The sequence below is a fragment of the Aquarana catesbeiana genome, linkage group LG06 (genome assembly GCF_042186555.1).
Source record: "Aquarana catesbeiana isolate 2022-GZ linkage group LG06, ASM4218655v1, whole genome shotgun sequence".
Classification (NCBI taxonomy): domain Eukaryota; kingdom Metazoa; phylum Chordata; class Amphibia; order Anura; family Ranidae; genus Aquarana; species Aquarana catesbeiana.
In genome coordinates, this window is record NC_133329.1 from 394381006 (window position 1) to 394405971 (window position 24966).

Genomic DNA, 24966 nt, shown 5'->3' on the forward strand with positions numbered 1-24966 from the left:
CATTGATCTCTGGCATTGGTTGGCACTGTATGGTGACACTATTTTTCACTAATCTAATCAGGGCACTGATGATCAATGCCCTGATTACATTCCTAAATGTCCCCCTGCGTGGAGGAGCCGCTGATCGGCTCTCCTCCACTCTGTCAGTGTGAGGCGAGGAGCGCCAATTACCGGCACTTCCTTGTTTACATGTGACCGGCTGTGACACAGTGTCTCTTTCCGGTTTTGCACTGTGTCCTAGCAACGCGGCATGGCTGTGATCGTCGCCCTGTGTACCCCCGCGGGCCCGACCGTTCTGGGACGCCGTCATATGATGGCGTCCCAGAACAAAAGCCGCACCGCCCCTCTGTCATTTGACAGTGGGCGGGCAGCAACCAGTTAAACATTTTTCATTTCAGATGGGGCTCCTGTGACCCGGTTAGGGCTCTTGTGGTTAGCCTTGGGTTATTTTGCCCACCCCTCATTATTTTTCTTTGGCACTGCTTTTGGACGTGCTAATGGTCAAGATTAACCACTTGCCGACCGGGCCATAGCCGAAAGGCGGGTACAGCGTGGTCGGCTTATTCTGGAAGACCTGGCGGATCACGGTAAACAGCCTGTGATAGCGGCCGTTTACCACGTGATCACTCCATCAAATAACAGAACGATCACTTGTAAACAAACCGGCGTCATGTCATGACACGGGTTCCTCCCTCCCCTATCTGTACCAATCTGTACTGTGTGAGGGGAGAGGGGGAGAGATCGTTTGCAGCAGCACTGTGGGCTGGATCTGTAGTGCCCACAGCGCTGCTCAGTGCCCATACTCTGCAGTACTATGCCCATACTCTGCAATAAATTTTAACAGAAACAAAGAATTTTTTTTTTTTTTTACCGAATTTTCAGTCTTTTTTGATTTATAGCGCAAAAAATGAAAAACCCAGCGGTGAATAAATACCACCAAAAAAAAAAAGCTCCTATTTGTGTGAAACCGATTCCCGACCACCCCCCCGTCAGGGACGCACACTTCTCTGTTCTGAGAGGAGTGACAGATCGAGTGTTCCTATTAGCTAGGAACCACGATCCGTCACTTCCTCTAGTCAGTCCCCTCCCCCTTCAGTTAGAATCACCTCCCAGGAAACACAACCCCTTGATCGCCCCCTAGTGTTAACCCCTTTACTGCCAGTGGGATTTTTACAGTAATCAATGCATTTTTATAGCTCTGATCGATGTATAAATGCCAATGGTCCCAAAAATGTGTCAAAATTGTCCACCATAATGTCAGTCACAATAAAAATTGCAGATCACCGCCATTGCTAGTAAAAAAAAATAATAATAATAATAAAAATGCTATAAACCTACCCCCTATTTTGTAGACGTTATAACTTTTGCGCAAACCAATCAATATACGCTTATTGCGATTTTTTTTTTTTTTTTTTTTTTTAACCAAAAATATGTAGAAGACTATATATTGGCCTAAACTGAGAAAAACTTGCTTTTTTTTTTTTTTAAAAAAAGGGATATTTATTATAGTAAAATGTACAAAATATAGTTTTTTTCAAAATTGTCGCTCTTTTTTTGTTTAGAGCACAAAAAATCAAAACCGCAGAGGCGATCAATTACCACCAAAAGAAAGCTCTATTTGTGGGGAAAAAAGGACGTCAATTTTGTTTGGGTGTAGCGTCGCACGACCGCGCAATTGTCAGTAAAAGCGACGCAGTGCCGAATCACAAAAAATGGCCTGGTCATTCAGCAGCCAAATCTTCCAGGGCTGAAGTGGTTAAGATACATAGTTTTTTTTTTTAGTCTAAATGACATACAAGTGCACTGATTGGAGGCTTGTTGTGTACTTCTGTTGTTTAATAAATGCTTAATTTAAGCGATTTTCTGTATCCCTTCTTTATTATTTAACTTAACTGTTAGATTTTATGAGATGAAGGGAAAAGAAAGCATTTTTCTGCTTTTTTTTTTCCCACATTGGTGACCTTTTGACCTGTACAAAAACGCGGCAAAAATCGCGCGACTTTCTGCCCTTTCACACTGGGGCAGGAGGTGCATCGGCGGTAAAGTGCCTCTTATTAGCGGCAGTATTCGGTATCCCCCCGCTAGCGGCTGAGAGGGGGTTAAAACGCGCTGCCCCATTGACATTTTTTTACCGTCCTGCTAGTGCACTGCTCCAGTGTGAAAGCCCTCAGCCTTTCACACTGGAGACACAGCAGCGGCTGTTTCGGGTCGATTTTTAACACAATAGTGCCTGCAAAACACCCCAGTGTGAAAGGGGTCTAATTGAACAAAGTGAGGTTAGAAGCTGACTGGTTGCACCAGATTGGGCACAGCTGACAGATCTGCACCAGATTTTGCACACTCCAGTTTTAGTAAATCAACCCCAATGGCTACAGCTGTGGAGATGACTCTGGAGGTTCTCTCCAGACTAGTGCATATCCAACTTCTTTTTAGAGCTCTTATTCATCAAGTCACTGGGGGTCAAACTTGAGTTTATGGCACTAAGACCCCTTTCACACTGGGTCATTTTGCAGGCGCTATTGCGCTAAAAATAGAGCCTGCAAACTGACCTGCAAGAGGCGCTGCTGTGTCCCCAGTGTGAAAGCCCCCGAGGACCTTCACACTGGAGCGGTGCACTAGCAAGACAGTCAAAAAAATCCTGCTAGCAGCATCTTTGGGGTGGTGTGTATACCGCTCCTTCACTGCTTCTTCCCATTGAAATCAATGGGGCACCACGGCTATACCGCTGGCAAAGCGCCTCTGCAGAGGCGCTTTGCGGTGGTTTTTAACCCTTTCTCGGCCGCTAGCAGGGGTAAAAGCGTCCCGCTAGCGGCCGAATACTGACGGTAAAGTGCCCCCAAAAATAGAGGCGCTTTACCGCCCATGTACCTCCCGCCCCAGTGTGAAAGGGACCTTAATAATATTTAGCTATGGTTTGCATTTACTTTTCAGGCCTGTGACACTTTCAGGTCAAAAATCTCTCTGTCCCAATAAAAGTCAGAAAGCTAACAAGCAATCCATAGATGGCAGCCATGAAAACTCTGCCTTCTTTCTTGTCTAATGATAGACACAGGAAGCCTTTCACCTTTGGGCTAGACTGACCCCTAAAAGAGGGTTGGACAATGGCAAACAAAAACATAGGCCAACCCAGGATAACCCTCCTGCTACCAGCAATGTGCCTCAATTTATTTTTTCTTTGCTAGTTTACTAGCTCTCTTCAGCGCTGCTTTGTAGAAGACTAACTTGTTTTTTTTAATGGCGCTTTTTTTTTTTTTTTTGTCTTACTCTTTAACCCCCCACCCCCCCCCCCCCCCCCCCTCATGACCAGGCCATTTTTTGCTTTTCGGCACTAAAATAGACCAAAATTATGAAGAAAAAAATTTTTTTTTTACATAAATTTCATTTATGTAAAGTATTACATGACCGCGCAATTGTCAATTAAAGTAACACAGTACCATATAGCAAGAAATGGCCTGGTCATTAAGGGGGGGGGGGGGTTGTAGTGGCTTGCTGTTCCGCCACTCGATCGTTCTTATGGGAGGCGAGAGGGGATGTCCACCCTCCCGCCGCCCTCCGGTGCTTCTACCGACTCACCGTTACGATCGGTGAGTCGGACAGAGGATCTGCCGGCCCCAGATGTTGATCATAGAGATTTCCGGCGGACCAGATGGTCGCCGGAGTCTCTATGATCATCGGAGGCCGGGCGCGATGTTATGACGTCACGCCCGGCCTCTGCATTAAAAAAACAGCGCCGCTTCGGCTGGAAACGGTGATCGGTTTATTTATTTTTTCTTTTTATTTCAGGCTACCCAGCCTAGAGGTGAGATGTGGGGTCTTATTGACCCCATATCTCACTGTAAAGAGGACCTGTCATGCCATATTCCTATTACAAGGGATGTTTACATTCCTTGTAATAGGAATAAAAGTGATCAATTTTTTTTTTTTTTCAAAAAAGTGTCAAAATAAAAAAAGAATAATTAACAATAAAAAAAAAAAAAAATTTTTTAAAGCGCCCCTGTCCCCGTGTGCTTGCACGCAGAAGCAATGTACGTAAGTCCCGCCCACATATGAAAACGGTGTTCAGACCATACATGTGAGGTATCGACACGAACGTTGGAGCGAGAGCAATAATTCTAACCCTAGATCTCCTCTAACTCAAAACATGTAACCAGTAAAAAAATTTCAAACGTCGCCTATAGGGATTTTTAAGTAACGAACTTTGGCGCCATTCCACGAGCGTGTGCAATTTTGAAGCGTGACATGTTGGGTATCTATTTACTCGGCATAACTTCATCTTTCACAATATGCAAAAACATTGGGCTAATGTTACCGTTTTTTTTTTTTTTTGTTTTTTAAAGCACAAAACTGTTTCTTTCCCAAAAAAAAGTGTTCGAAAAATTGCTGCGCAAATACCGTGATAAAAAGTTGCAACAACTGCTATTGTATTCTCCAGGGTCTTTGCTAAAAAAAACATATATAATGTTTGGGGGTTCTATGTAATTTTCTAGCAAAAAAATAATGATTTTTACATGTAGGAGAGAAATCTCAGACTGCCAGCCACTCGCATCGGCACCCCCGCAGTGTTGCGCACGCGGATGTTATCCCGCTTAAAGGGGCTGAAGTACAGCTACGACGGTTTGCGGGATCGTGCCGACTCGCTGCAGTATAATGACGGCGGCTGGTCGGCAAGTGGTTAAGGAGATATATATATATATCCTCAAGTCATAACAATATGTAAACACAATGTGCTTTAATGCATTCCAATATTCTGTTTGCTTTGTTAGCAGAAGCTTGGCATTGCATGCCATTTCTGAGCCTATCATCTACTAGGACCCCCAGGTCCTTTTCCGTCCTAGATTCCCCCAGAGGTTCTCCCCCCAGTGTATAGATTGCATTCATATTTTTACCACCCAAATGCTTTATTTTACATTTTTCTACATTGAACTTCATTTCCCATGTAGTTGCCCACCCCATTAATTTGTTCAGATCTTTTTGCAAGGTTTCCACATCCTGCGGAGTAGTTATTGCCCTGCTTAGCTTAGTATTATCCGCAAATACAGAGATTGAATTGTTTATCCCATCCTCCAGGTTGTTTATGAACAAAATAAATAGGATTAGTCCCAGCACAGAATCCTGGGGAACCCCACTACCCACCCCTGACCATTCCAAGTACTCCCCATTTATCACCACCCTCTGAACTCGCCCTTGTAGCCAGTTTTCAATCCATGTACTCACCCTATGGTCCATGCCAACGGACCTTATTTTGTACAGTAAACGTTTATGGGGAACTGTGTCAAATGCTTTTGCAAAATCCCGATACACCACGTCTACGGGCCTTCCTTTATCTATCTAGGTGGCAACTCACCTCCTCATAGAAGGTTAATTGGTTTGGAAAGAATGGTTCTTCATGAATCCATGCTGATTACTGTTAATGATACCGTTCTCATTACTAAAATCTTGTATATAGTCCCTTATCATCCCCTCCAAGAGCTTGCATACTATTGATGTTAGGCTCATTTCATGAATTGGACTCCACGTGTGCAAACTGACTCCAATTACATTTTGTTAAAGTAATTAGCCTAAGGGTTTACTTACTTTTTCCTCCAAAACTGAATGTTTCATGTGTGTTCAACGAACATGACATGAGAAATTAGAGGAGTTTGTGTGATGTTGTGTGCATGTGGTTGTAAGGAAAAACTCCAAGGGGTGAAGCCTGGAGCTGAGTCTGGACCAGTGTTTGACTCTAAGCACTATCAGGTTTGTGCCCTTTCTGTCTTGTTTCAGAGACTGTGTGCCTCTTATGCATTAAGTACAAGGAGTCTCTCATGTTGCTACCCCTGTTTGTTCTGCTGTGACTGGGATCTGAATCTAGTTCTCTTTGCACTTCAGAAACTACCCTTTGAACTCATTGGAGACATTCTTTTCCTTCATGACCTCTGCAAGGCTTTTGGCCTTATCTTGCAAAAAATCAATTTTTGGTCTTGGATATGGACAGGGTGGTGTTGAGGCCTGACTTTCTGCCTTTCACCTAAACTAAGACATTGTTGCATCCCTCTGTCCAGCTCCAGTTCATCAAAATGAAATTTCCCCTCCATTTCCTAGATATGCATTGAGCTGTGAAGTCTCTAAGCCACTGTTTTTTGTTTTTTTAAGAAAGATTTACTAATTTGTCATCCTGGATGGGCCTAAATGATTCTTGTTTCACCATCTCTGGGTGACTTAGACCAGTGTTTCTCAACCTTTTTTCAGTCAAGGCACCCTTTTAAAATTTTGGAGAATCTCAAGGCACCCCATAGTTTTACAGAATGCGGCAGCATCGACAGATGTAGAACAGCCAACCTTAGAAAGGATTTATTCTTCCACAGCAAATACACTTTTGCACACTAGTACCGACTAGTATTCCAGTGTTTCTCCTCTCCCTTAGCTTTTCTCATACATAGTTACATAGTAGGTGAGGTTGAAAAAAGACACAAGTCCATCAAGTCCAACCTATGTGTGATTATATGTCAGTATTACATTGTATATCCCTGTACGTTGCTGTCATTCAGGTGATTATCTAATAGTTTCTAGAAGCTATCGATGCTCCCCGCTGAGACCACCGCCTGTGGAAGGGAATTCCACATCCTTGCTGCTCTTACAATAAAGAACCCTCTACGTAGTTTAAGGTTAAACCTCTTTTCTTCTAATTTAAATGAGTGGCCAGGAGTCTTGTTAAACTCTCTTCTGCAAAAAAGTTTTATTTCTATTGTGGGGTCACCAGTACAGTATTTGTATATTGAAATCATATCCCCTCTCAAGCGTCTCTTCTCCAGAGAGAATAAGTTCAGTGCTCGCAACCTTTCCTCATAACTAAGATCCTCCAGATCCTTTATTAGCTTTGTTGCCCTTCTTTGTACTCGCTCCATTTCCAGTACGTCCTTCCTGAGGACTGGTGCCCAGAACTGGACAGCATACTCCAGGTGCGGCCGGACCAGAGTCTTGTAGAGCGGGAGAATTATCGTTTTATCTCTGGAGTTGATCCCCTTTTTAATGCATGCCAATATTCTGTTTGCTTTGTTAGCAGCAGCTTGGCATTGAATGCCATTGCTGAGCCTATCATCTACTAGGACCCCCAGGTCCTTTTCCATCCTAGATTCCCCCAGAGGTTCTCCCCCCAGTCTATAGATTGCATTCATATTTTTGCCACCCAAATGCATTATTTTAAATTTTTCTACATTGAACCTCATTTGCCATGTAGTTGGCCACCCCATTAATTTGTTCAGATCTTTTTGCAAGGTTTACACATCCTGCAGAGAAGTTATTGCCCTGCTTAGCTTAGTATCGTCTGCAAATACAGAGATTGAACTGTTTATCCCATCCTCCAGGTCGTTTATGAACAAATGAAATAGGATTGGTTCCAGCACAGAACCCTGGGGAACCCCACTACCCACCCCTGACCATTCCAAGTACTCCCCATTTATTACCACCCTCTGAACTCACCCTTGTAGCCAGTTTTCAATCCATGTACTCACCCTATGGTCCATGCCAACGGACCTTATTTTGTACAGTAAACGTTTATGGGGAACTGTGTCAAATGCTTTTGCAAAATCCAGTTACACCACATCTACGGCCCTTCCTTCTAGATGGCAACTCACCTCCTCATAGAAGGTTAGTAGATTGGTTTGGCAAGAACGATTCTTCATGAATCCGTGCTGGTTACTGCTAATGATACCATTCTTATTACTAAAATCTTGTATATAGTCCCTTTTCATGCCCTCCAAGAGCTTCTTAACAATACTGATGACATCACTGGTTGTTAGGACGCTGGTGGCTAAAGGGTTGAAACGGTGCACAATAAAAACCTGTGGCTTTGTGTAACTTAAAGGCAGACTTGACCCACCTGCTGACTTGTATACATTTTTGGACATTTTTTAGGCATTTTGCCAAGGCACCCTGGTTGAGAAGGGCTGACTTAGACCATCATTCAAGCTTATGGTTTCAAGGATCGAATTACACCACCTTTTCTATCCAGGCGCATTCTACTACATCTGTGAGCGCTTCTTGGGATTTTTGGCATCAATCAAATGTTTCCCAGATTTGAAAGGCTGACGGCTGGTCCTTCTGTGTTCTCTAAGTTCTACCAGGTAGATGTTTAGGCCTCATCTGGTGCCAGTTTTGAGGGTAAAGCCCTTTAAGTGGCTCTTTGACCTGTAGGCAGTCTCCAGTTCTCTGGTTTTTTTTGTTTCTAGAGTCTGTTAGAAATTGTTTTCAGTGTTTCCCACCCCTCAGGTGGACTACTTTTGGATGTACCAAAGGTTAAAGACTTCCTCAACTGATGAGAAAGAAAATAGGATTCTTGTACTCTCCATAAAATATTTTCCTTGGGTGTGCATTGAGGCACACTGGTCCCACCACTCTGTGTTTATGATTATGCTCTCACTATGGATTTTTGCCACAAAATTGGTAAACTTTGGTAGTAGCAAATGGTTATCCTGTGCTGCCCTTTTTTGTTTGTGCTAGTGTCCAAACCTTCTGTAGGTGGCAGTAAAACTGCTGAAGGTTAAAGACTCCCTGGGGTTGATTTACTAAAACTGGATAGTGCAAAATCTGGTGTAGCTACACATGGTAGCCAATCGGCTTCTAACTTCAGCTTGTTTAATTAGAAAAAAAAAATGGAAGCTGTTTATATGCAGAGCTGCACCATATTTTGCACCCCCCTGTGTCCTTCAATGAACTCCAAAGAAATAGAGATAAAGATTTCACAGTGAGTACAAATAGTTTCCCCTATGTGAAAAAAAAAATATTGGGACATGATCTAGAAAGGGTAGAGGAAGGTTTGGGGGTAAACTTTAGGATTACTTGGGCATCATACAGAAGACCAATTTGTTATCAAGCAGCTTCAACATTGCCAAGTACACTTTTTAGAACAATACAATTTTTATTTATCTTTCTGTAAAAACACTCCATGTTTATCTGTGCACATTCTAATAAGCCTGGCTCTGGAGGACTTGATTCTGTAGACTGATTGTTCCTGTTGTTAGGTAGAAGATGGGGCAAATATGATACAAATAAAAAAAAAAAAAAAAAAGAAAAAGTAAAACGCCATGGTTTGATCAAAAGAGTCCACTAGCTTTCTTGAGATTTTGCTTTTTCCATTCGGGTAAAGCCTTGAATTCAGCCATTGAGATTCCGAGTATTCTTTCAAAATCCTCGTTGGAGAGAAAGTCCTGAAAAAGAGAACCTAAGTTTAGGCACCTTGTCTTTACCTAATTGAGTCTCTGACTTAAAAAATTATTTAATTAATTTTGCATGTTTGTTCCTGGCCATTGGATTACCCTGATGATGTCATATATGACGAAACCATAGGGATAAGCTAGGACAAATGTTGCGCCACCCATGCGTGATATACTCGTGGCCATCTTGAAATTGGGCGTTTGGAGCTCATCTTTGTATGCTGTACATGCCTGTTTTAACTGGAACATTGTAAGTGTAATACATTTATTATTGAGTTAAACGGGACTTCACTAATGGGATTCGCTCTCTTTGGTTTTTTTTTATGTCGGATGTTGTATGAGACCCATTGAGGCCGGGTTCACACTATTGCGAATTGGATGTGGGACCCCACTCCGCTGCGGCTCCAGTGTGAATTTGCACAGGAGCCCTGTGCGCCTTTTTGTCTGTTTCAGGTCCGAATTCAGCCCAAAATTTGGGGCGGAAATCGGACCTGAAACAGTGAACCGGGACGCACAGGACTCCTGCTGTGAGCCGCATCGGTATGCAGTGTGAACCCAGCCTCATTTGGCTACAAACCGCTGCTCATGTGGGACTAGCAGGTGCCTGTGACATGTATATTGAAACCCTGGGTATGGAGGACCTTGCAGGATTCTAATACTTACCCAATACAAGTTTGACCATTTATTGGTCATATATTCTGGTAAGCCCCCCCCAACTGCTGCACAGGGTGGGTGGCATGCTTTCCTATATGGGATCTTTGGATGGGTTTGAACTATTTCGGCTGACACTTCTATACTGAAATACTTTTTTTCGCATGAATTAACATCTAACCACATTGGCTTTGGGGACTTCTACTTTTTTGCGCATATAAATGTTCAGTTAATTCTTGGGTTTTCCTTCTTTATTTATGCACCTATTTTGTTTATCATATATGTTCATTTGTGGTTTATGCACATAAAAGTCACTTTAAATGCATTATTTATGTTTTTAGGTTAGTAGCGCTGCACGTTTGTGTTCCTATTGCGACCATGCTGCTGGTTTCAAAGAGGAATGAGCACCACCCATTACAAAAAATAAACAAGAAAAACACAGTGTAGTGCTTTACATTGTGCACTGTGCTTAAGGCTTAATGTACACGGGATGTTTTTATAACCTCTCCTGAAAGATTTAACTTGACAGATAGTAACCCACGTTTAAAATGTCCGTTTTGCCAAGTTTACATGCCACTTTTAGCCGCGTTTCCGTTTTGAAGCATTTGAAAAAAATGTTTGTTTTTTTTTCCAAAATAGCCCAAATTGAAAAACGCCTGTAAACGAAACGCGGCTAAACGTGATTTACCACGTTTTAGCTCTTGAAATGCCTCTAAACTCATTTTTTTTTTGCTTTCCAAAAAAGTCCTCTAAACTCAATTGCCTTAAAACGACATTAAACCAACCTGTGTACATGTACACATAAGATAACATTGGATGAGTTCAGTGGGCAGCTGAAAAAAGCATCCAACTGCCTCTGAACGTCCGTTTACCAGCAGCAGTGTACATGAGGCCTTAAGTGTTTCAAGGTTCCAAAGCAAACTAAACCTAAAAAAAAATAAATATTGGGGGGGGGGAACGTGAGAATAACTTGGTCCCGTGACCTGTCAGCGATGCAGCCAGTGTCTCAATCACTACACCATGGCCTGCGTTTCATGAATAGGCCATACAATGCAACCTGTGCTATGGAGTATCACAGGGAGGGAAATACGCTCTCTGCTACAGAGTTCACGTTTACAAAATAAATAAATTATTTTTTTTGCAGGTAAAAAAAAGTTGAATTTACTTTTTCTTTTTTGTTAGGAATCTGTTATAGAATTGCATAAAGTCAAATAGTTCTGGCGCAAGGAGTGCATGCAGACAACAGTTCAGGCAGACGTACAGCAGATGGAGCTATAATAGTCTTTATGGTCTTTGATGCAGATGGTATAGTAATAAGGGGCATATACTGTGAGGCACTGGAGGCTGCTGTCCTCAGGGTTGAGCCAGCTCTTTGTAAAAGACGAGAAGGAAGGAAAGAGGGGAAGCGCCACCTAAGGCCTGATTCACACCTACGCATTTTAAGTGCTTTTTGCATTTTGCAGATTTGCACCACAGAACATTTTCCATTGGAAACCATGTCAAATGGACTGTAGTGCAAATCTGCAAAAAGCACTAAAAATGTATAGGTGTTATTTCTTTGCCTATGATCAAAGCATTCGGTTTTATTTTATGTCAATTTGCATACTGTTATTACCCTGTATGACAACAATAAAGCACCTTTTGATTGTTAAAAAAAAAAAAAAAATGCATAGGTGTGATTCAGACCTAAGTGTAGCATCACAATAAAGGGTTAATTCCAACGGTTAAAAAGGCCTTCGAGCGCTTAGCCTGTACTGTCCAGCCACCTTTTCCTCTCCTGGTGACGTCACGTCCGCCGGAGCATTCCACGCTGGTCGGTGTGGACTTCCTGTTTGCTACAAAGCGTCCATCCCTTCCTAATCGATCGGCAGTAGACCGCACCCTGGCGGCGCTTGCAGGACTGAAGACATTGGCGGATATCCCACCATACGATAAGCATTTTTATGAGTTTTTTAACCGTTGGAATAAATCCTTTATTGTGATGCTGCACCTACGTGGCGCTTCCCCTCCCCCTTTCCTTCCTTCTTGTAAAAGAATTGCGCCCACAATCAGCAGATCATGGGTGTAATGCCTTGGTCCTGCAGACTGCCTGTGTATCTGTCTGCCTGTACCTCCAATACGGGCAAGCAGTTACACTGTGACTGGAAGCTCAATAAACTACCACAGCACTCAACTCATGGTAGTTCATTGAGAACTACAAGCCGACAGCCACAAAGGCTGTCAGACCTTGCAGTTTTCCCATGTATAGAACACTGTGAGTGGATGATGCCCACACAGCCATGTTTTTCAGATTGTGACAGCTAGCAGGGGGGAGCAGATCCCCTGCTAGCTGTCAAAAGGAGGGATTTGGGGGGAGGGGGAGAGAGAGCAGAGTAGGGGCTGGTGCATATGTAACATGTTACACCCTGGATATGGGTGTAAAATGTTACAAAATGTGAACTTATGCTTTAAGAAAAGTAAGGATGAGAATGATGACCCTGGGCCATACATCTTTAAAAGCTAACTTGTCATTGAGAGAACTATCTAAGCCAGGGGTAGGCAACCTCTGCCCTCCAACTGTGGCGAAACTACAAATCCCCTCGTGCCTCTGCCTCTAGGAGTCATGCCTGTGATTGTCAGGGTCTTGCAATGTCTCATGGGACTTGTAGTTTCAAAACAGCTGGAGGGCCGAGGTTGCCCTGATCTAAGCTGTCATTGCTGACCAGCCTTAGGCACCTGTCTGCCCCTGGTTTCAGCAATTAACATCTTTATTAATAATAATGTAATCCTGAGTTTCTAGACTGAATCACTTATGCAGCAAGGTGTATCTAAAGCCAACATATTTTTTTTTGAATCGCGTTTAAGGGGTTAGAACGTTGGTGGTCAACCATCTAGATATATGGGACCTCAAATGCTGCCCCTGACATCCCCAAAGGGTCACACGTATTGTTGGAGATTGTGAACATGCTATAATGAGTTGTTCAAAACTGGGGACACGCCTCAGAAGGTTGTCATAAGGGAAACACATTACATAAGACTGCTTAAAGAACCCTCCTATTACAGGGCAAGAGGAAACACAGATTTTAGTATGTAGCATCCCCGAGGGCCGCACAAAAAGTGTCAAAGGGCTGCAGGTTGGGCACGAGGGGGGATAGATTGTCTGTCAGGTCTTTAGTGCCCCCCCGCTAGGGAGAATCAGTTTATTTTTGTTCTGGTGATCGTTGTCACTGGAAGTGAAAGGGAGGAAAATTTTGAGTTGTTACCAGAATGGGCATAGAGGAGGCAAATCTTCCAATGGGGACATTTGTTCCAGTAATAACTAAGATGGGATTTCCCAGACTTTGGGGAGATTTCCTCTTATTTCATGCTCTATTTACAGGATGAGATTTGACGGGAAATATCTTGAAAGGAACACAGCACAAAAAAAAAAAAAAAAAAAACTGATGCATTTTAACCCTTGCCTAGTTCATCGGAAATGGGAAAAAAAAAAAAAACCTGTAGATACATTAGGTCAGAAAAACAAATCTGCATACTTGTTCCAGGTTATTGACTCAAACAATTAAAGCTGAGCTCCTGGTTTGATTTAAAGTGGAATTCCAGCTATACACCTAACTAGCCTTAAACCAACCTCCCCCTCAACTAACCTGTGTAAGAAAGATGTATATACAGTAAAACCTTGGTTTGAGAATATTTTGCAAGACAAGCAAAAATTTTTAATAACTTTTACCTTGATAAACAAGCAATGTCTTGATATACAAGCAGCGTCATGTCACAACCGAGTATAAAAGAGAAGAGAGGCGCCTCTAAATGTAGCAATATGGTTACATTTAAAGGGGTTGTAAAGGTAAAAGTTTTTTCACCTTAATACATTCTATGCATTAAGGTGAAAAAACATCTGACAATACCGGCCCCCCCAGCCCCCCCGTTTTACTTATCTGACCCCTCGAAAGTCCTGCGCCCTCCCCGGACATCCTCTTCGCCGCTCAGCCCGGCCATTGATTGGTTACAGTGGATGGATTGAAAGCAGCGCAGCCATTGGCTGGCGCTGCTGTCAATCACATCCAATGACGTGGCGCGCCAGGGGGCGGGGCCAAGTGATACAGTGAGAGGCTATGGCCACCGGCTGTATCAGGGGAGCGCGCCCGCAAGCACTCAACACCATGCGAGGGAGCTCGCATGAAGGTGTTGAGTCCCTGCGGGGGGGGGGAGCCGAGACAGCCACCGAGGGACCCCAGAAGACCAGGTTCGGGGCCACTCTTTGCAAAACGAGCTGCACAGTGGAGGTAAGTATAACATGTTTGTTATTTAAAAAAAATATATATATATCTTTAGTGATCCTTTAATGAAAGTACAACATTTAGAAACTCACATGGTTGATGATTAAAAGAGGCACATCTAAGTATGCAGGCATCCGGGGTAAAGCTGTCCACATAGACCGTCCTCCTCACCACCATCGACGTCGTCTTCTCTTCCACGCTGCACTCCACGAGCGATTCAAGCCTCACTTTCAGATCGCTCTACTGCAAAGTAGTCTTCCTGGTCAGGATTGCAGACTGACAGCAGTGAGAGCTGGCGGTGCGGGGGATGGTCTATGTGGACAGCTTTACCCCGGATGCCTGCATACTTAGATGTGCCTCTTTTAATCATCAACCATGTGAGTTGCTAAATATTGTACCTTCATTAAATGTAACCATATTGCTACACTTAGAGGCCATGCATCTGGCTCCCTAATCTACATGCGGGGCGCCGGACGCATGGATTCCAATGGGAGTTTTTTGGGGTTTTTTTGAAGCACGTGATTATAGCCAGAGGCTTTAATAGGCTTCAAAAATCACATCCACTTGTGTGACAATAGAGAATTAATATTCACTATTGTCACACTGATTCTCCTCCGGGCCAATCACGAAGCAGGTCCTGAGACCTGTCACCCAATTGGCTGAAAGGACAGGTGATCCTATTGGACACCTAGGAGGAGGAGCGCAAGGCGTAAGCTGCCGTGATACAGAGGAGGAGGAGACATGATAAAAAGGGGTTGGACCGGGGGTGGTTATTGAAGGAAATAGTTTGTTTTGACCAGCTTGGTCCAAATATATTATTTTAAGTTTGAATTAAACCTGGAGTTAGGCTTTAAAGCCACTGGATTAGCATGGCCGCTAAGGCAACCAGGATTTACAGAAGAGATCATCACTGGCGGCCTCTGTACTTCTCACAAGACAAGTTTACTTTATTACCATTCACCAAAGAAAATCTCCAGTCTCTACATCAGGGGTCTCCAAACTTTTTTTCTTTTAAAAGGGCCAGTTTACCGTACTTCAGGATTTAGGGTGGCCGGACTTTGGTCAGTATGAGTAGAAAATGTCCCGGCATCACTGGGAGTAAACACTGCCCCATCATTGGTTTTAACAGGAGGAATAGTGCTCCTTTGTTGGTTTAAGCAGGAGGAACAGTGCTCCATGGTTGGTATCAATGGGAGGAATAGTGCCCCATCTACAGTGTCGATTGGGGGAAGAGTGCACCATTAATGATGTCAGTGGGAGGTATAGTGCTTCATCACTGGTGTCGATGGCAGGAATAGTGCTTCATCATTGGTGTCAGTTGGAGGAATAATGTCCCAAGGGCCAGATAGAGGCAAGCAAAGGGCCGCAGTTTGGAGACCATAGCTATACATTATCCTTTCATTACCTCTTTCCTGGTGGGGTCCACTCCAGGCGGCAGCTCGTCTGGATTCTTATTTACCAGGAGATCAGCTGGGTATGTGGTGAGAACGAGAGTGTTCAAGTTTGTCTTGGCAGTGAACGAATCCAGTATGGAGCTAGAGAAATCCTGAAATGAAAACAAAAACAAGAGTTACTAATTTTACCAGCCCCAACTGAATTCTAGATCATTCCTTCTAATATAGCCATAAGGGATGAGGTGCTGTCCCATTCTCCTGTTGCATACAAAGAAATTTGCTTAAAGCAGATCTCCAAAATGAAAGTACAACTTAGCCCCTTGGGTGAGCTTGGACCACCCTTCCCTGGGACACGTCCCCCAACCCAGAAGGCTTCAGGACCAGCCTCACGCATGCACAACGAGAGACTTCCTGGAATTTCACAGCTGGCTCCCATATCCACAATTCCAGCACCAGGACGTCAAAGCCCAGTGAAATATCGACTCTGGGGAAGACCGTGCTGGAAAGTGTTTTTTTTTCTTAAAAGTCAGCAGCTACAGTATTTAAAGTGTACCACTGTAGCAAGAACCTGCCTCATCTCCTGGCTGAAGGACATCCAGCATGATCTAGTTCTTAACTCCTTAGCCTTTCTTTCCCGTGGCCCACCCTTTTTTCAGTCATGGATTTCAGTTATTTCAATCATGGAGGCTCAGCATTACATTTGCATACCTCCCAACTTTTTGAGATGGGAAGGACACCTATCAGCAAAAACATGCAGGCATAGGACACACCCCTTGACACGTCCCCTTAAAGGAGAATTGTAAAAAGAAACAAGATTGGTTAAACCCACAAGTGCTTTTTTTTTTTTTTTACCACTACTATTCCTTTATATTGGCTTTTGGAATTTACAAATGCAGCAATTTAGAAATCAGGTGAAAGGTTTAGCGCTAGAAAACACTTTTTGAAAGATAAAAAGTGAATTTTATATACAACTATATAGATCAGACCAAAATGAGGGACAAATGAGGAGGAATGAGGGACAGTGCTCCAAATCAGGGACAGTCCCTCGAAATCAGGGACAGTTGGGGGCTATGCATGTGGGTGTTATCTAGGGCAGTCTGCATGCAAATACAGCCTGCCTAGGAACACCCATACCTCCAGACTGGCACCCACCCATCGAGGCATTTTCATATTTGCATAAATCCTCCCAAGAGCCAGCCCGATGCTTGCATCAGGACCGAGGACTCCTGAGAGGAGTACAGAGGCAGGGTGCGATGATGTTTTCAGGAAGCCATGTACAGCACCCTGCCGGCTCCTCCCATCAGCCATGATCTGCCTGCATTGCACAGACACCCCGTGATTTTATTACTTAGTCTAAAATGAGGTAATTAAAGGGGTTGTAAACCCTTGCGGTTTTTTACCTCAACGCATTTTATGCATTGAGGTGAAAAAAACCTCTTGTAGTGCTCAAGCCCCCCCCCCCCCCCAGAGCCCCCCTTTTACTTACCTGAGCACGATCGGTCTTGCTCCGGGGACGAGCACACCCGCTCCAGCCGGTTGTACCCCAAGTTGATTGATCGATCAACTCGAGTAAATCCAGCCTGCCCATACACGGTCCGAATCTCGGCCCGTCCCTGCTGAACCGGCCTGAGATTAGAACCATCTATGACCGGCTTTGGCAAACATGGCCTCCTTTTACAACTAACAATCACTTTTGAGAGGACTAGCTTTTCTGCTAAAGGTCCAAAACTTTACTAAGCATCTATCAAGATCGGTATGAGTAACTCTTTTCTCAGTCTGTATGATGCCTGAATTTTTTTAGATTTTTCTTAGATTGATGCTCTTGCATTGACTCTTCAGTCTTGTACTTACTGAGGAGACCCCGTCAATTGTGTCTGTGTCACCCAGTTCGGCTTTCAGTTGTTCATAAGATTTTGTGTTCTGTAAGAGGTAAAGAGAAGATTGTCAGACTTTTTACAGCAAGCTGAATGAATGAACGTGCTCACATATTTAAAAAAAAAGACAACAGTTGGTCAGTTACATATTCAATTTTATTATTTGCTTCTCCACACCTTCCAGCTGCTACTTGGAGAGACATGGCCACAATCCCCTTTCCCTCAGTAAAATCCATGCACCCTATTGTTGCAGCAGTCCACCCTGGGTCAGCTCAATGCCCCACTCCTGTGTCAGTGTCTGTGACTGACTGACTGCCTCATGTGCAGTCTGCAGAAGCTCCAGAACAAGAGGTCCAAGAGAGCATGGGGAAGGTGCATATACCTTGCTTGGTGGTCTGGGCTATCAGGAGGCACTGTCACTTCCCCTGAATAGGCAAAGTGACAGTACCTCTCATAAACAGTGGTGTTCATATTTCATATAGGGGGACATCAAGCGTGGCCCCTGACATTACCAAAAGGCCGCATATACCATAATATTTTATGAGTTTTTATTTCTTGGAGACAGCAGACATTATTGGAGATTGGACATATGCCTGAGGAGACATTCATTGACCAGAAACATGAGACTGCTAGATATCCATAAAGACAAAATTAGGTGCCGCTCAGGTAGAGAGATAAAGTCTTACTAGACTGCTGGGAGTGAGGAACATGGAGCTTGTCTTAGCGCCAAGCTGTAGCAATGTCAAAGGAAAATATCCATAATCCACACATCAAGAAGCAGACCCATGTGCATGAAGTGAGACTTCACTAAGTTGGTTGCACCACATACGTAGTTACTGGACACCTGAGCACAGGAGAGAATTCTACTGTTGAAGTGAGATGAATGGCAGCCTCAGCCCGGACTTCAGCCAGGCCACGCCCTCAATGTGTTTTGCTCCGCTCCCCTTTGAGCTCAATCATGATTAAGCCCCAAGGTGTGGAGCGAAATGTGTTGGGGTCATGGCCTGGCTGGAGTCCGGGCTGAGGCTGCCATTCATCTCACTTCATGGCAAAGGCAAATGGGGGGAGCACCTCTCCAAAGGCTTTCCTATGAGATCTTCAGCTGCCAAAAAATTGATTGGAGCAAGGATTAAGCACAGAAGTGTGAAATGCATCTGCTGCCCCTTCCGTGGGTTGAGTGTGTGTGGCATGTCTTTCATTCCCATTTTTAAACAATAAAAGGAGCTGTTTTTATTCTCTGGAAGTACTGCTATCTTTTTCATCTCACTTCATGCACATGGGTCTGCTTCTTGATGTCCGGCTTATGGATCTTTTTCTTTGACACCGCTAGATATCACTACTCTTACAGGTCCTTCAACTCTAAAATATTATACCTACTGTCTGTGGGTGCTCTGGGGACCACCGAATATGTGCCAAAGGGGTGGCATGTGGCTCCTGGGCCTGACATTGGGTTCCAGGGCTTTAAAGGCTATCATTTCATAGTCCAGTGAGAGTGCTCATACTGGACACTGCGGTAGCCATATTGGACAGTGGAAGAGCAGTTGTCTTGGCTTTAAAGCCATGGAAAGTCAGGTACCAGTAAAAAGTAAAATCATCTGGGCAGAAAAGAGAATACTTTAGAATAGGGGTACAAACAAATAATATCTCCATACAAGCGCTTAGGACCCTCAATATTTTACAGAACTGCCCCTTGAAGTATTCACTACTATGGGTCAGCATTAAATAAAAACTTCACCGAGCTTGGTTTTTTCTAACAGATTTTAATGAGTGATTTGAATGCAAGACCACCAAGGTTTGTAATGTTTGCGATAAAAAAGGTGTAAATGGTGTATTTGAGCCTGGTGCCATATAGTATATTGGCTTAAATTGGCCCGCCCCCTTTCTCATTTACATCCTTTATATTCTTGAGTTCAGCATTATGGTCACATGACTTGAGAAAGCGCATGCACGTGAAACACTTGCGAAAGCGCATGCACGTGAAACACGTCATAGCAATGCCCCGCTCTACACTGGTGCATTCCATTACACTGTAGTGTTAGCGGTCTCCTCCCACCTCCTTTCCTGCAGTCTGGGCAGCCCTGGTACATCACCTCCTGCAGGACCCCAGTCTGATGATTTACAAAGCTTCCTGCTGCACAGTAAAACCTACAGTGGTGTTAACTATTGGATGACTGGTCTTAGCGAAGGTATAATACACCATTACTGCAACACCAGGGATGATGAAGGTTCTACTATTGAAGCCCACACTATTGAGAAATGGCTTTGTGTGGTTTTTATGATTTTTAATGATATTTAATAAACTTTTTGGTCTTATTAATTTTGTCAAGCCTCCAGTGCATTACATTTACTAATACTGGCCCATGGTAGTGGAGAGGGTCCAAAGCACTTGTATGGAGATATTTGTCTACTTCCAAGTGGTTTTATCTCCTGCTGCTATGGACAGTTACCTCGGTCAAACTGTTCATTGCTCTTTTATTGGTGCCAGACCCCCTGAGGAGCTTCTAGAATAGGGGTGTCAAACTCAATTTCATTGTGGGCCACGTCAGCATTATGATTGCCCTCAAGGGCCACTTATATCTGTAAGACTATTATCCAGGGCTTTTATTTCCCTCAGAATAGGTGCAGGACCTCAACCACACCCCCTCTGCCAAACTGCACTGAATGGTGGGTGTGGCCAAATTGCACAGTGGGGGGTCTTTCAGGGGCAAAAAATACCAGGGGTGCGTTATGTGCGGAGTTCAGGGATGCGCTATGTAAAGAGTGCAGAGTTCAGGGATACACTATGTTCAGATTGCAGAGTGAAGGGCTATGCAATGTACAGAGTGCAGAGTTCATGGGTGTGCTGTGTACAGAGTGCAGGGTTGAAGAGTGCACTACATACCAAGTGCAGGGCTTAGGGGTGTGCAGGGTTCAGCTCTCTTTCACAGTCTGTGCACATCTCGCTTCCACCCCTCCTCGGCTCTGATCTCTGCACCACTCTCCCCCTTTCCCCCACCTCTGCACACATCTTCCTCCACCACCCTCATCGCCACCCCACCATCCTTCCTTTCTCCTGGCAGTGTAGGTGGCTCTGCCAGTTCTCCCACACTCATGGGTGATCACAGTGCAGCTTACCACGTGATGCCCCATCCCACATTGCACCTGCATCTCCCTTGTCCCCAGCGTGAGTGCAGGAGCAGCCAGGAATCCGTGAGAGCCGCTGGGAGGAAAGCTGTCCTTTTAAACACACAAGGCCTCTGTGTTTACAAGTGACAGTGGTGAGCGGTGAGTGGGAGGCAAGAGCTAGAGGTGGCGGAACAAAGTCCCACCAAGTTCCGGCTGAATAAAAAGCCCTAAGTGCCAGTGGCACCTGAAATGGCCTGGCGGGCCGGATTCCTCCCACGGCCCTGTCTCTAGAAGGCTAACCCTAAGCCTAAACCTATAATGTACAATGCCTTCTAGAGCCTTATAGGTTTACTTTAAACGACAGGCTCTCTAGCTTAACTTTTTACTTCTGTTACCTGCTGCTTCACCCTGTAGTTAGCATACTGAAACAAAAAAAAATGAATAAGAACCTTCAGCCCAGAGGCTAAACAGAACATTGATGACATTCTGAGGGGCCCCTCTTGGATATTAGACTTAGCACCCCGAGGCTTGGTAGGTATGGCTCTGTAGGTGTGATTTACATACCTCCCACTTGAATGGATCCCAGGCATGGAACCAGCCAGTGAAAGTGGGGGGTTCAAACCCTTGCTTCACGATGACGATGGGGGTGCTGAGGTCGCGCCCTCCAGGGTGAGTCTTCAGGTATTCCTGAGCCGTTACGGCAACTTGTGCCTTCTCTGCATCATTCGCACCTCTTCCGATCCACAAGAAGACCTGGTGGCACAGTTATCACAAGCAGATGTTATACCCACTTGCCAAACACAGTGTCTAAAAAATGACTGTTGGATATGATGGCACATAAATTTGTTTCTCTCAGTATAGCTCTACTATTAAAACATATTAATACATCCTTTGTTTTGTCCTTTGACAGCTGTCATCACAGTCCAGAATACTGTAAGTATTGCATTGTTTACATCCACTTGTCAGCATCTGCACTGTAACTGCAGACAAGGAGCAGAGTTGTTTGATTCAATGCAAGAAACCATTTGTGATTTTTATTCTTGCACATATGTAATCTATGGAGATCACAATTTACTAGAAGATGGCTGCCATTTCACTGAGTGTACAGTTAGGGAAAGAACAAGAAAGGCAGCAAGGTATAAACAGCGGGCTTTCGACAGGATTTGGGAACCATGGTGGACCTATTTATCTACGGGCTTCGATAGCTAATGGATCTTAGAGAAGATCCTTAGGGGTGCACTCAACCCCAATCCTTCCCCCACCCCTTCTCTTCTCCTTGTTTCTTCTCCTTGCTCTTTAACTCTCCTTTTTCTTTTTGTTAGTCTATGCAGGTTTTCCTGCCTTATGTTATTGCCCTCGCAATATTGCAGAGAATCAAGAAGAAGTGATAATAGATTTATTGGTTGTAAGTCGGGGGAGGGGGGGGGGGGGGCTGGGGACCTTCCGTCCACAGTGTGGATCCCAAATGGGGTGGACGGGTGGGTGCCCGGCGCCACACCTTCTCGACAAGGAACACACAAGTGATATGGTAATGATTTTGGGGCAACTAAAGTATAAGGATAGACAGATGTAGAGATGTTATATCTTGCCAAATGTAATTTTTGCAGGCCATGTTGGCCGAGTTCTGTCCTCCTTTTTTCCACATTGACTTTTATATTTAAGAAATGTATATTGTATATTTTCCATGTACTATTTTCAATAAAAAATATTGGAAAAGAAAGGCAGCAAGGATCCCTTTAGATGGGTTTTCTGTTTTGCATGGTCGGCTGTCTGGAATTGTATCTAATTTGAAATAGGCGGGGTTTAAATTGTCATTAAACCCACATCAATTAAAAACTGTCAGTACATGCTGTATTACATTGCTGTTCATACTCACCCAGTCTCCCTGTGGTTTCACCGCAGCAGTGGCAACCCCTTCCACACTAATTCACCTCCCAGCCAATCAGGAAGCGGGAGACCTGTTTTCCGATTGGCTGAAAGGAGAACCTACGCTGGCCGCTGGGAGGAGACACAAGGAGAGGAGACACAGGGGAAGCTAGCCGGCCGCCTGTCCATTGCCCAGAGGGAAGCCCGGGGTAAGCCCGGGGTAAGTGTTGGGGCCGGGTGGCTGACCGACCAACTGGTGGGGGGCGGGTGGCTGGCTGGCTGGTGACAATAAGCAAAATAATTTTCGCTATTATCATACTAAAGTTCCTCCCCGCCAATCAGGAGGTCTGTAAAACCTGTTTCCCGTTGGCCAAAGTGTCAGGCGATCCTATTGGATGTCTAGCACTTTGGCGGCAGAGGAGACACATGACGGAGGAAGCTGGAGCAGTGGACACCGGAGGAGGAGCGGACACCGGAGGAGGAGCAGAGACTGGAGCCGCCGTGGCTGCTGCCCACACTCCAGGAGAGGAGGACACCACAGCAGGAGGACACCACAAGCAGGTAAGTGCCAAACCGCACCGTTGGGGCGGGTGCTGTTTCAGTGCCGTGCCGCGCCCCCCCCCAAAAGAAGAATCCACCATCCGCCACTGGTACTAGGTGTAATCCCAGACTCTGACCTGTCTCTCCAGCCCCAAATCAAATCGTTTTTGAAAGCTTGTAGACTGCACCTCCGTAACATCTCTAAAATGTACCCCCTTTTAACGAATAAAACCACCAAGATTCTCATTCACTCCCTTGTTATCTCTCACCTTGACTATTGTAACTCCCCCTTCTCATTGGTCTACCTCTCCATAGGCTCCTCCCTTCTTCAGTCTATCATGAATGCTGCTGCCAGACTCATCTACCTTACCAACCGCTCTGTGTCTGCTACCCCTCTCCACCAATCCCTACACTGGCTTCCGATCGTCCAGAAAATGTAATTCAAAATACTAACCACAACATACAAAGTCATTTACAATTCTGCCCAGAGCTACATCACCAATCTTGTCTCTAAAGGTCACCAAAACCGTCCTCTCCGCTCATCTCAGGACCTCCTGCTCTATAGCTCCTGTGTCTCCTCCTCCTATGCTCATCTCCAGGACTTGTCCAGAGCCTCTCCCATTCTCTGGAACTCTCTACCCCAATCTGTCCATCTATCTCATACTCTGGCTACCTTCAGGCGATCCCTGAAAACTCAGGGATGAAGAGATAATCACACGCCTCCAACTAATTTTTTTTTTATCACTTCCATCATCTCCACATGGTTATAACCTTTTGTACCACTTGCCCCACCCTATTAGATTGTAAGCTCTTATGAGCAGGGCCCTCTTAATCCTCTTGCATTAACTGTTCTGTCACCCTATTAATATTGCAAAGCGCTGCGTAAACTGTCGGCCCTATATAAATCCTATATAATAATAACTAAATCATTGGTAGGTAGGGGGTTAAAATCGCCTGCAGCAGCACATGGAAGCCATAGGTTCCCACCCCTCTCACCTGATCCCAGGCATCCAATAAGAAGACATCATCATCATTCAAATCATCTTGGTTAAACTCTGTAATTTCATCTGCAATAAAGTTTCCTGTCTTGTTGGAGCATTCAAAGAGACGAGGCTGAATGTCAAAGGTTTCTTCCTGCAATCTTCAAGGAGACGGAGAGTCAGAAAATGCTACAGCTTCTCACAAATCATCCTCATTTGTTCCTTTGGTTATATATTCATGTTTTGTCCTTCTGCATTCATTCACAAGAACATGACAATGGACCTCCTCCACTAACTGATGATAAAGCTCCTTATACAGGATTTCTCTCCATCTAGAGGTCCACATGTTGGCAGGATCTCTTCATTAAAACAACTGGAGAAACTATGCCCTCAAGACTTTTTATTGGAGATACTTGAATCATCAAAATCTGTTTGTCTAGAACAGGGGTCTCCAAACTTTCCAAACAAAGGGCCAAAACAAAGGGGGGGGGGCAGACTGCCCAATGGGAGTGGAAAATGCCCTCATGGCAGTGGTAGTAAACAATGTCCCATCATAGATTTTAGTGGGAGGAATAGTGCCCCATCATTGATGTCAGTGGGAGAAATGGTGTCCCATCATTGATGTCAGTGGGAGAAATGGTGCCCATCATTGATGTCAGTGGGAGAAATGGTGCCCCATCATTGATGTCAGTGGGAGGAATAGTGCCCCATCACTGGTGTCAGTGGGAGGAATGGTGCCCCATCATTGGTGTCAGTGGGAGGAATGATGCCCCATCATTGATGTCAGTGGGAGGAATGGTGCCCCATCACTGGTGTCAGTGGGAGGAATGGTGCCCCATCATTGGTGTCAGTAGGAGGAATGGTGCCCCATCATTGGTGTCAGTAAGAGGAATGGTGCCCCATCATTGGTGTCAGTGGGAGGAATGGTGCCCCATCATTGATGTCAGTGGGAGGAATGGTGCCCCATCACTGGTGTCAGTGGGAGGAATGGTGCCCCATCATTGGTGTCAGTGGGAGGAATGGTGCCCCATCACTGGTGTCAGTGGGAGGAATGGTGCCCCATCATTGGTGTCAGTAGGAGGAATGGTGCCCCATCATTGGTGTCAATG

General features: G+C 44.7%; 1 protein-coding gene across 3 annotated transcripts in view; it reads right to left on the bottom strand.

Annotated features, from left to right (window-relative positions):
* Positions 1-8876: 8876 nt before the first annotated feature.
* VIL1 (villin 1) overlaps positions 8877-24966 on the bottom strand; it is an 88827-nt gene continuing 72737 nt past the window's right edge. For all 3 annotated transcript variants that reach the window (XM_073634374.1, XM_073634376.1, XM_073634375.1), the window contains exons 16-20: positions 23874-24018; positions 21036-21224; positions 17344-17412; positions 15504-15644; positions 8877-9185 (exon numbers count right to left, since the gene is read on the bottom strand). In XM_073634374.1, the coding sequence (XP_073490475.1) occupies positions 9072-9185; positions 15504-15644; positions 17344-17412; positions 21036-21224; positions 23874-24018 (658 nt within the window). In that variant the 3' untranslated portion in view covers positions 8877-9071. The remainder of the gene's footprint in view (positions 9186-15503; positions 15645-17343; positions 17413-21035; positions 21225-23873; positions 24019-24966) is intronic.